A 12,139-nucleotide genomic window follows, 5' to 3' on the forward strand; every position below is an offset into this window, starting at 1 on the left:
ACCTCGTGATCTGTTGACCACTGTGCCCACCTCAGCCTCCCAAATTGCTGAGATTAAAGGCGTGAGCCACCGCGCCTGGCCGGGTCTTCTTACATTCTTTACCCATCATCACATCTTACACCGAAAGATACTTAATGTAATCACATAACTATGATCTAGTTCAGGCACCCTCATGTTCTAATTGCTTTCTTGGTGGTATTGAAAGTTTTTATTAAATATTTAATGAAATGTATTATTTGCAGTAGATACCTCTTTTTCTTTCTTTCTTTCCTTCCTTTCTTCCTTTTTTTGATATTGAGTCTTGGTCTGTTGCCCAGGCTGGAGTGCAGTGGTGCGACCTTGGCTCACTGCAACCTCTGCCTCCCGGGTTCAAGCAGTTCTCCTGTCTCAGCCTTTCGAGTAGCTGGGACTACAGGCTCATGTAAACATGCCCACCTATGACATGAATATCCTGCTTTGTATTTTTAATAGAGATGGGGTTTCACCTTATTGGTTAGGCTGGTTTCGAACTCCAGACCTCAGGTGATACACCCGCCTTGGCCTCCCAAAGTGCTGGGATTACAGGTGTGAACCACAGTGCCCAGCCTGCAGTAAATATTTCAGGAAAATTTCATAAATGAAGACATAGGTACGATATTTTGATTTTCTTGGACAAATTACAAGAATATATAAGAAGAGTACTTGCAGTTTTAAAAGTAGCCAGAGGACCATAGTTTTAAACCTAAAAAATACCTAGCCCTTTGGAACACCAAAGAAATGGGCAGATTAGAAGTACCTGACTTTCCTTTTAGTTTCCTTATGCCTTTTGTGGCATTTGTGGAGCCATTAATGTTGTTAGTGCCACCTACATTGTATTCTGAAATTATTTAAGGCTAAAGCTGACTAACAGCTGTTTCTGTGATTATCAAAACAGGATTAGGTCTAATTTTTTGTTCTACATGATAATGAACTCAATTTTATGTGAGTCTTCTTTATGTAAGAATTTTATGTAAGAATTCCCTAAATAGTGAAGTGTTTGCTGCTGTAGCTCCAATGTACATGAGTGATTATATTTAACAGAAAGACAAACTATAAACTCTTTTACTAGTTATTTTCCTTTCTGCTCTTTTTTTCTTCATTGCTTTCACTTTTCCTAAATTAGATTTACTGTTTACAGGCAACCTTGGTTTTGCATAGTATGTTGGAAGAGTGTGGGCCTGGGGTTGATTTAGGATTTGGAGGTGTAAAGTTTGCCAGTGAGACATCAAACCTTTCTCTGGCTGTTTTAAAAACTGATAGTACTCTTGGGCTTTAAGAGTAACTGTGATCATATTTAACAACCAGCAATAGAATTTGACTTTTAAAAGAAAGTTGCTTCTAAGTAGCCTATCCTCCACCTGTCATTATTGTTCTCATTTCCCCATCCTGCAGTCCTAGTATAACGTACTAGGTTGGACAATTTATGTGAGAAATTGGCCTCAAAGCAGAAAGAAACCTAATGCCGATGTTAAACAATTTTTTGGTTAAATTATTTTTCTTAGGTTCAAATTCAGTCCCAGTAAGATAGTATATCTTTTTGGTTTCTGTAGTATTTGATAGCAAGTTGGTTCTATTTACCTCTCTTTACAAGTTACTAATGGTTATATTAGGAACTCTTTTGCTTTTAATTCAGTTTGTAGATTAAGAGGGCATTGTATAGACTTTTTAGTAACTTTTTAAAAAAATGGAGGCATTAGTGTATTTCGTATCATAGTACGATGTTTATTGATGAATTCATACATATATGCAAAAAAGATAATAGATGCTCAGCAGAAAAAATGTTCAATAAGTGCTGAACAGGGTGCTTAACATAAAGAGGGATGGTCTTTAATTACAGTGTAAAAAGTGCTGCAACAGGAATGTAGGAGGAGAGCCCATATATTACAGGGACAGCTAACCTTTTCTGAATGGTTTGTGTAAGTTCTTCTTGATCAAAGCTAAGATCTGCAGGATAATTTAAACTTTGATAATTATAGCTGTATTTTAATCTTAAGGTGTAAGGAATATACTAGATAATTTGTCAAAATATCTAAGTATAATGATAATTTTTCTTCAGTACTATAAAATTACACAAAGTGTCTTCTAATGTCTTATGATAATATAGTTATTAAAATTCATAATGTAATTATGCAAGCTTTTATTATATAAGTTTTTCATAGCAGTTGAGTGGTTTTCTAATTATCCCCAAAATGGCATCCAAACATTCTCAATCTCTAAATCTCACTGGATTAGGTTCACCCATATTATATGAAATGTAAATGCTTTTTGAAATGAGATAAAATTTTGGTATCAAACCTAACTTTTAAATTATGATGAATAATACATAATTACCAGAAAATTCTTATTTCTCAAATAAAATTATTCAATATTATTTTTATCTTAGAGTATGACTTTCTGTGGCATATTTTTGAGAACTGTTTACTGCGAACATAATATTAAACTGTCCACTAAAAGGAATGTAAGATGTATGTTAGCCAAATCTCAGAGAAAAACCAATGGAAATATTGAGAACTAAATTTACATATGTCTTGTCCCCTCTCCCTATCGCTGAATAAAATTACGAACAATAAAACGCTCCTTGTGCTGATACAAAGAGAGGGTACTAAAGGTGTGGTAAGAGAGATAATGGTTCATTGGGAGTACTAAGGAAAGGTATTGTGATGAGAAAATATTTAAGGCCATATCTGAAGGGTTAGAAAACTCCAGATACGGCTGGGCGCGGTGGCTCACGCCTGTAATCCCAGCACTTTGGGAGGCTGAGGTGGGCGGATCATGAGGTCAGGAGTTTGGGACCAGACTGACGAACATGGTGAAACCTCATCTCTACTAAAAGAACAAAAATTAGCTGGGCGTGGTGGTGGGTGCCTGTAATCCCAGCTACTCAGGAGGTGGAGGCAGGAGAATCGCTTGATCCTGGGAGGCAGATGTCGCAGTGAGCCGAGATTGTGCCACCGCACTCCAGCCTGGGCAACAGAGTGAGACTCCATCTCCAAAAAAAAAAAAAAAGCCAGACATTTGTTAAAGGTCTGGAATGGTATAGTGAAGTGTTCTGAGTCAGTTGGACTCTGATTGATGAAGAGCTTGGCATGTCTGAAGGACAGCAAGGAAGCCAGAATAGCAGGAGCATAGCAGCAGGTAGGCAAGTACCACAAGATGAGGTTGGAGGAGGGCACTGGGAAAGGTTTGTCTTTTAAGTGCTCTGAAAAGCATGAAGATTTGAAATGGAATAGTGACTTGCTTGGTCACATTTGTACTTTTGAAAACTTCCTCTGGCTGCTGTGGAGAAAGGCTTGAGTAGATTAAGGGTGGGAGAAGCATAAACAGCAGTAGACTCTTGCAGCAGGTTAGGTGAGAGATGGTGGTGGCCAGGACTGGGCTGCTGGCAGGGGAAGTGCAAAGTAGAATGATTGGAGACACAACTTGCAGATAAAAAGTCTTGGATTTACTGATGATTTGCATTGAGGAAATGTTGGCTCAGAGGATTGAAGGATCAGAGGAGAATGACAGGGGACTAGATACCATTTATAAGGATGGGGAAGACTGGGATGAAACTAGTTAAGGGAGTAATTTTAAACATGGCAAACTTAAGAGGGTGTGTGTGAGAAAATGGAAATACTAAGAAGGAAGTTGAAAATCCTGCTAATTTGGAGATGTCAGGTTAAAACTAAAAATAAGAATGTGGGAGACATCTTCCAAGAGGCCCTCAATGTAGATAATACCATTTAGAATCTAGGCTCAAGCCCTGGGAAACTCTAGGGCTTTGGAAATCAGATAGAGGAAGAACATGTATAGGAGATGAGATTAGCGAGAGGGTCAGTGAAACATCCATAGATGTGCTGCTGCCAAATCCAGCAGAGCAGTATGCCAGATGTTAGGAGTGTGAGTAAAACGAAAAAAGAGAAACAGCTTTTGACAACACAGAGGTTTCCTAAGACCCTGGACTACTAATAGTAGGGAAGAAGACATAGGTGCAGATTTAAGTTGATTTGAAATTATAAAAGTAAGGTAATTGACCTGCAGTGGTTGCTGCTCAAGTGAAATCAGCATAGTGTTACCTGAGCTCGGTTAGAGATTTGATGGGTAAGAAAGAAAACCGAAGCGTAATCTTGGAGTGAAAAAGTGTTTGTTGGAGAGAATGAGTTGGATTGCTGGACTTCAATGTGTGTGGGTTGAGTTTATGACTTAAAAGTGAAACCAGTCTATTGCTTGCATGGTTTTTCTATAGGTAATGTTACTCTGTTACCTGTCTGTTACCCCAAAAGTAGTCACATTCTTATTTCTGGTCATCGTAATTCCTGGTGATATTTTTATGTGATTAATGAGATATTACTTGTTAATATTTGATAATATTCTAGAAACCGGGTAAGTACTGTGTACCTTGACTTACTGGTAAAATTATAGCATGCACCATTAAATTACCTAATTCAGAATAGGTTTTTTATTGTTTGACATTTGTTTTGTGTTTTTCTTAAAAATGTTATCTTTGTGGAGTAAACATTTTTCTTTATGCTGTTTAGCATTTTCATCAGATTAGTTCAGGGTATTGCTGAATGTGGTTATTGGGAAGTAAAATGCTTTAGTTTAAGTTACATAGATTTTAATAAGATACTATTTTTTATATAATTTATCAGATACTGTAGGCGTTTTAATTTGCAAATTTAGGACAGTTTGCTTTAAAGTTTTTTCACTTCTGTCCATTGGATGTCATTTCCATAAAGTTTTCATTCCCTTAAGTAAAAACGGAAACCCAAACCCACAATTAATAGTCACTGAAGAAAGAGTGATTAAATGTTAAGATTATAATGGTATTTGTATTTTAACATTACAAACCAACTCTCCACAGTTTAAAGTTTATGCATTTATCAATTGTTTATGTTTCTCATTGCATTCTTTGGCCTACTGGTTTTGGTTGTTTATAGCTATAGTACATAGAATACCTTACGGTTATCCATTTTTCCTTTTAAGTAGAGTGATAGTTGTTAGAAGAAAAATAATCTCTTAATACTTTCTTCTGGTGTGATTGACTTTTATTTACTATTTGGTGCAGTAATTGCAGTTCATGAGTCAATGTTGATGTCATATAAACCTTAATTTTTAATGTTTCATTGTAGTGATGTCTCAGCCGGAATATTTAATGTAAATTGTAGTAGCAAACATTTAAGTTATTTAAGTTATACTTAAATGTTTAAGTCACTGTTAGTGATAAAGTTATTTTGCCTTCCTTGAAGCAATTTGTCCTAAATTTCCATACTTTTACATTTGTTTTTGCTGTTCTAAAATTCCTAAGTTGCTGGCTTTGACTTTTTATGTTGCTGAGTTTTACACATCTATTTTCTCAACTGCCATATCCTAGGGGGCTTGGAGTACCCATAATACAGTGAGCCCACCTTCCTGGTCCCCAGACATTTCAGAAGGTCGGGAAATTTTTAAACCCAGGCAGCTTCCTGGCAGTGCCATTTGGAGCATCAAAGTGGTAAATAAAATTGCATTTACATTCATATATCATTTCTTTCTGATTTGTTTTGCCTTACTGGATGTTAAGAATTAAATCTTTCTTTTCTAGATTGAGTTTCCAGAGACACTTTTTAAATCTAAAACTTTTAATATAAAGAAACAATATGCTTCCATTTAAAAATCAAGTATACATTTTAATACCTCTTTTTATGGTTAATTCCTTTTGTGTTGTGATTACTACTGTTTTTATGACGGAGAAGTCCTTGACATGTAGACCAAAAGGTAATTAAGGACCTTTTCATTCATGATGTCATAAAACTTTGTTGCTTAGAAAAGAGCGAAAGAAAAATTTCGTTAATTTATTATATTCTTATGGAGAAGAAATACCAAAATTGTGGCGGATTTCATTGTCTGTGGTTAATACCTTAAAATGACAAGGCTTTCCCCCAATGACATTGGTTGATGGCTCTGCTAGTCCTTGAAGTTAGGTAGTAATGTGATGCATTTTGAAGAGAAAAAAATTATTTGAAAAAGCATTATCCCCAAAATTAAAATGCTTTATTGGTTAGAGATGACAGTTTTTCTTCATCTTCTATATTTAATATTCTGGAATATGGCTGTTTAGACTAATCAAGGATTTTAAGGAATTCTAGAGAACACTTTATTTTCTTTCATGACTGGCAGAAATATTTTTTACCTCCCTACCTCCCCCTGGTATCATCTAAAGATATTGAGGTATAAATATTTTAAGAGTCATTTATTTGACAGTTTTGTAACATAGACCAGCAATTTTCACTTTTTTTTTCCTGGGTCAGCATTTGATGTTGGAGAAAATAAATTGAGAGATTATTGTAGTCTTGATTTTTAATAACTGATTTAATTTTTCAAAAATCTTTTGTTTAAAAACAAAACAAACTGGGCCAGGCGCAGTGGCTCATGCCTGTAATTCCAGCACTTTGAGAGGCTGAGGCGGGCAGATCACTTGAGGTCCAGGAGTTCAAGACCAACCTGGTCAACATGGTGAAACTCTGTCTCTACTAAAAATACAAAACAAAATTAGTTGGGCTTCGTGGCACATGCCTGTAATCCCAGCTACTGGGGAGGCTGAGGCAGGAGAATTGCTTGAACCTGGGAGGCGGAGGTTGCAGTGAGCTAAGATCATGGCATGCATTGCACTCCAGCCTATGCGAAGAAGTGAGACTCCATTTCAAAAAACCAAAACAAACAAAAGCAAACTAACCTGACCCTATCCATCTCTTGTTCAAAGAAGCTGATGCACCTCTTAGGGTCAGGGGATCTCAAGGAGGGCAGGGTAAGAGAACACAGGAGTGGCAGTTTGAAACTGGAAGCTGGCTCTGTATTTATTACATCCAAGGGGAAAAAACAATTTCTACCTTCCCTTTTGTTCATGTGTATCTATTTTATGCTTACAATATCACCATAAATTTTTGACTTCGAAATCATTCTGCTAAATAGGAAATAAGTTAATTTCAAACTATGATAAGGCACATCAGTTGAATTATGACATATTATTTAACTTGTTGCAGGGGAAAGATCAAAGTATTTTCCTGATCATCTGGATAATTTTAAATATACATAATTTGAGGCCAGGCATGGTGGCTCATGCCTGTAATCCTAGCACTTTGGGAGGCCGAGGCAAGTTGATCACCTGAGGTCGGGAGTTTGAGACCAGCCTGACCAATATAGAGAAACCCCATCCCTACTAAAAATACAGAATTAGCTGGGCATTGTGGCTCATGCTTGTAGTCCCAGCTACTCTGGAGGCTGAGGCAGGAGAATCGCTTGAACCCGGGAAGCTGGGATTGTGGTGAGCCGAGATCGCATCATTGCACTCCAGTGTGGGCAACAAGAGCAAAACTCTGTCTCAAACAAACAAACAAACAAACATACATAATTTATCTACTTATGTAGTTCCCAGGTTTTTTCAAGGAGTAATTAATCAATACAAACAAGGTAGGGGGGTTGGGAAAACTGTACTCTGGTACTTAATGTCTTAAATTATCAGAGAATTTAACATGTTTTCCTATAGCTTTATTTCTTGTGTGGGGTAAGAAGTCAGATAAATAATTTCCATTTCAGGTATTTATTATTCAGGTTATTTAAAACAAAGCTTTCACAAAACCTTTTGTCAGCTTTCCTATAATTCTCAAATAATTTTTCTGGATGGACACTTTGGCTTACTCCTGTAATCCCAGCACTTTGGGAGGCAGAAGCAGGAGGATCACTTCAGCCCAGGAGTTGTGGGCTGCAGTGAGCCATCACTGCACCATTGCACTCCAGCCTGAATGACGGAGCAAGTTTGTGTCTCAAAATTAAAAATAATAACAACAATAATAAATTTTCCTCGAAATACTATGATGAATGAGGTAGAAATGTTGAGTTCATAAGAGAACTGTTGAATAGTGAAGGAAACTGACTTAATTTTAATGACAGGAAGAATACTGTAATACACTAGCAAAAATGAACTTTCATGCCGATATAGCAGTACAGAATAGGGTTCCAAACCAGGGACGCTGGAACCAGATTTGCTAGCTGTGTTACCTCGGACAAGTTACTTAATCTTTTTATTCTTTAGCACACTCATTTAAAATGGGGATAATAAAACAGTAACTGCTATATGGGGTTGTTGAGAGTAAAAAATACTTAGATTAGTACATAGTGAGTATTCAGTAGATGTTAGCTATTACTATAATCACTGTGAGACCAGTTAATGAGAGAGCTCTTCCTTATACTTTGTATTGAATACAATTTGTTGCACTTGGAAATATCTGAATCATGTTGTAGCTGTTGTAGCCACTTAGAATGTAGGAATGGTAAACAGTAAAGTCATGCAAAGCCTTCCTGATAGTGTTCACAGTGACAGGCCCAAGGTATAATTCTAAGGTTGTAAGCCTTTTATATTTAGATTTTTAAGTTGTGGAGTAATCTTTTAAAGGTGCAAATAATAAGCCAGGCTTTGTAATACTTAGAATGTGTTTGTGTAACATTAAATAAAATGTTTTATCTCAGTGGCATTCGGATTTAAAAATTTCTTTGGGCTGTCACAAAAGGTTGACTTTCCTAATCTGTTACATAGGGCCGTGGGTCTGGATTTCCAGGAAAGCGGAGACCTCGAGGTGCAGGACTGTCGGGGCGAGGTGGCCGAGGCAGGTCAAAACTGAAAAGTGGAATCGGAGCTGTTGTATTGCCTGGGGTGAGGCTTGCTTCATGTATCTTTTCTCTAAATGTCAATTAATGATGAAAAATCTCACTTGTACAAGGTATTTCGATGTTAAGAGTCATACAAATAGGCCAAAATGTTTATTTTACTGTCTCTACTTTCCTTTTTTTTTTGGACTCTCTTATTAAGTTTTCTTTATATTTACTTTCTCATCTTTCTCTTTTCTTACCTTCCTCTTTGACTGTTTATCTATGCCAATCCTTTGTAAAAAGTCAATATGTAATATATATGCTCTAAAAAAATTTTTTTTTTGAGACAAAGTCTCGCTCTGTTGTCAGGCGCCAGGCTGGAGTTCAGTGGCACGATCTCAGCTCACTGCAACCTCTGCCACCTGGGTTCAAGCAGTTCTCCTGCCCCAGCCTCCCAAGTAACTGAGACTGCAGGTGCATGCCACCATACCCAGCCAATTTGTGTATTTTAGTAGAGACGAGGTTTCACCATGTTGGTCAGGATAGTCTTGATCTCTTGACCTCGCGATCTGCCCGCCTCAGCCTCCCAAAGTGTTGGGATTATAGGGCGTGAGCCACCATGCCCGGCCTTATTTAAAAAATTTCAAGACTGATAAATATTCGCTTATTGGCATGTTACGAGGCTTTATTTAGATGTGCATTACAAATATATTTGCTAACTACTGGCAAATATTTTTAATGTAACAACTTTGCTATTTTATTAAAATCCTGTCTTTTAAATTCTGAAATGTCATTTTAAGTTCAGGAGACAGGTGAAATTGTTCAAGTTTACTACTAAACCAGGAGTAGCTTAGATTCTTGTCCTTTTTTCAAAAAGGAAAAATTTTAAAGCAGGCTTATTGAGGTATAGTTGATATAAGCTATGTTTGACATGTATAATTTCTTAAGTTTTGATATATGTATACACCCTTGAAAACCATACCACAATCATGATAGTGAGTATATTCATCTCCCAAAGTGTCTTTATGCCCCTTTGTATCCCCCCTGCTGTCCATCCTTGTCCCTAAGATTAGTTTGCATTTTCTAGAGTTGTGTATAAGTGGAATCATACAGAACTGTACACTTTTTGGACTGATTTTTTTTTAGCACAATTATTTTGAGATTCTTCTATGCTGCTGTATTTGTTAACGATGCACTCGTTTTTGTTGCTGATTATTAATAAAACTGTGGATGCACCATGGTTGTAGACCTGTGCACTTTTAAAAATTTTTCTGAGACAGGGTCTCATTTTCCAGGCTGGAAGTGCAGTGGTGTGATTATAGTTCACTCCAACTTCGACCTCTCACCTCCGTTTCCAGGTAGCTGGGACCATAGGTATGCACCACCACACCCAGCTAATTTTTTAAAATCTTAATAGAGACAGTGTCTTGCTATGTTGTCCAGGCTGATGTCGAACTTCTGAGCTCAAGCAGTTCTTCCACCTTGGCTTCCCAAAGTGCTGGGATTACAGGCATGAGTCACCATCCCCAGCCTGTAGCCTTACATTCTTGTAATGTTTTCATCTGATTTTGATATCAGCATAATTCCAGCTTCATAGAATGAATCAGGAAGTATATTCTCCTTCTCAGTTTTCTGGAAAAGTTGTGTAGTAGTGGAAACGTTTCATCCTTATATTATACGTGAATTTAATTAGTGAAAGCATCTTGGCCTGAAATTTTCTTTGTGGGATGGTGTTTGTTTTCCATTTTTTTTTTCCCCCTCTTTTCTTTTGAGATGGAATTTCATTCTTGTTGCCCAAGCTGGAGGGCCATGGTTCGATTTCAACTCACTGCAACCTCTGCCTCCCGGGTTCAAGTGATTCTCCTGCCTCAGCCTCCCGAGTAGCTGGGATTACAGGAGCCCATCGCCATGCCCAACTATTTTTTTGCATTTTTAGTAGAGACAAGGCTTCACCATGTTGGCCAGGCGGGTCATGAACTCTTGACTTCAAGTGATCCACCTGTCTCAGCCTCCCAAGATGCTGGCATGAGCCACCTTACCCAGTCTGGAGTGCAGTGGCATGATCTCCACTCTCTGCAACCTTCACCTCCTGGGTTCAAGCGATTCTCCTGCCTCAGCCTTCCGAGTAGCTGGGATTACAGGTGCAAACCAATATGCCTGGCTAGTTTTTGTGTTTTTGGTAGAGATAGGGTTTTGCTATGTTGGCCAGGCTGGTCTGGAACTCCTGACCTTGGGTGATCCACCTGCCTCGGCCTCCCAAAATGCTGGAATTACAAGGTGAGTCACCACGCCCAACCCTGTGGGGTGGTTTTTAACAACGAATTTTTTATCTTTAATAGGTACCTATTTAGGTTGTTATTTCTCCTTGCATAAATTTGCATTTTTCAAGAAATTTGTTCATTTTGTCTAAATTGACAAATTAAAGGAATAGAGTTGATCATAATATTTATTATTTTAGTACCTCCAGAATCTGTAGTGATGTCACCTTCCTTATTCTTGATACTAATAATTTGTATCTTGCCTTATTTTTTTCCTGATCAGTCTTACTAGAGATGTATCCATTTTATTAATCTTCTTGAGTCAGCCTTTGTTTTCATGGACTTTTCTCTGTTTTCTTTTTCCTTTCTGTTTTATTGATTTATATTCTCATCTTTATTTTTTCCTTTCTTCTCACTTGGAGTTTAATTTGATCTTCGTTTGTTGTTTACTCTTATGTGGCCCTGCTTGGAAGGGACACTTGTGAACTTTAGATCAGAGCTTTCTGTTCTCCTTGGCTTAGATCTGTGGTCTAGCAAAGTGAAATTTCTATCACTTTCTGGACAAATGACACTATTAGCTATCCAGGCAACAATAGCCTGGATAACCCTTGTCCTCAAGATAGGTTTTATTTTTCTAGCAGTCTGAAGGTCATGAAATAAATTATAAAATGAAAACAATGGGCCCTCAAGCTAGATGATACTGTTTTCTTTCTTGCATGGACAATTGTTATTTTAAAAATTTTGGTTTTACTGCACTTAATATTTAAATAAGACTCTCCACTGCGACTTGAATTTAGGGGACATTGTAGTTTTCTGCTCCAGAGTTTGTTTCTGGTTTATACTGGGAATATATTGTTTATCACTTTTAGTGAAAGCATTCACTGGTTAAATTTCCTTTCAAAAATAATAATGGATCTTTACAATTTCTTTGAGCTGCTCGGTGTGTAAAATGTATTGAATTTTCTGTTAGTGGATCGGGAGGTAGAAATGGATGCTTTATCTGTATTTTAGTCATTTCCATAATTATACATCTCAACAGTCCTCTGACTGCATTACTTTACTTTTAGTAGTCACTTAATTTCTTACTAATGAAGATTATTCTGCTTCTGCGAGTTATCTTGGATGATTCTCTAAAATCTTAGCTATTTTGAGGTATGCATATAATACATGAATACATTTTCTCTATTAAAAAAAATTGAAGCATTGTAGGTAGATAAGAGATTACCATTACTACCTCCTCAGTCCTTTTTTTTTTTTTT

At 37.1% G+C, this 12,139-nt stretch overlaps 1 protein-coding gene across 17 annotated transcripts in view; it reads left to right on the forward strand.

Annotated features, from left to right (window-relative positions):
- KMT2C (lysine methyltransferase 2C) overlaps nucleotides 1-12,139 on the forward strand; it is a 303,056-nt gene that overhangs the window by 185,395 nt on the left and 105,522 nt on the right. For 16 of the 17 annotated variants that reach the window (XM_017519871.2, XM_017520002.2, XM_017519879.1 and 13 more), the window contains 2 exons: nucleotides 5,372-5,491; nucleotides 8,570-8,686. In XM_017519871.2, the coding sequence (XP_017375360.1) occupies nucleotides 5,372-5,491; nucleotides 8,570-8,686 (237 nt within the window). The remainder of the gene's footprint in view (nucleotides 1-5,371; nucleotides 5,492-8,569; nucleotides 8,687-12,139) is intronic. The other variant, XM_017519962.1, reaches the window with a different exon arrangement.

This window comes from Cebus imitator, unplaced genomic scaffold, assembly GCF_001604975.1.
Source record: "Cebus imitator isolate Cc_AM_T3 unplaced genomic scaffold, Cebus_imitator-1.0 Scaffold20, whole genome shotgun sequence".
NCBI lineage: Eukaryota > Metazoa > Chordata > Mammalia > Primates > Cebidae > Cebus > Cebus imitator.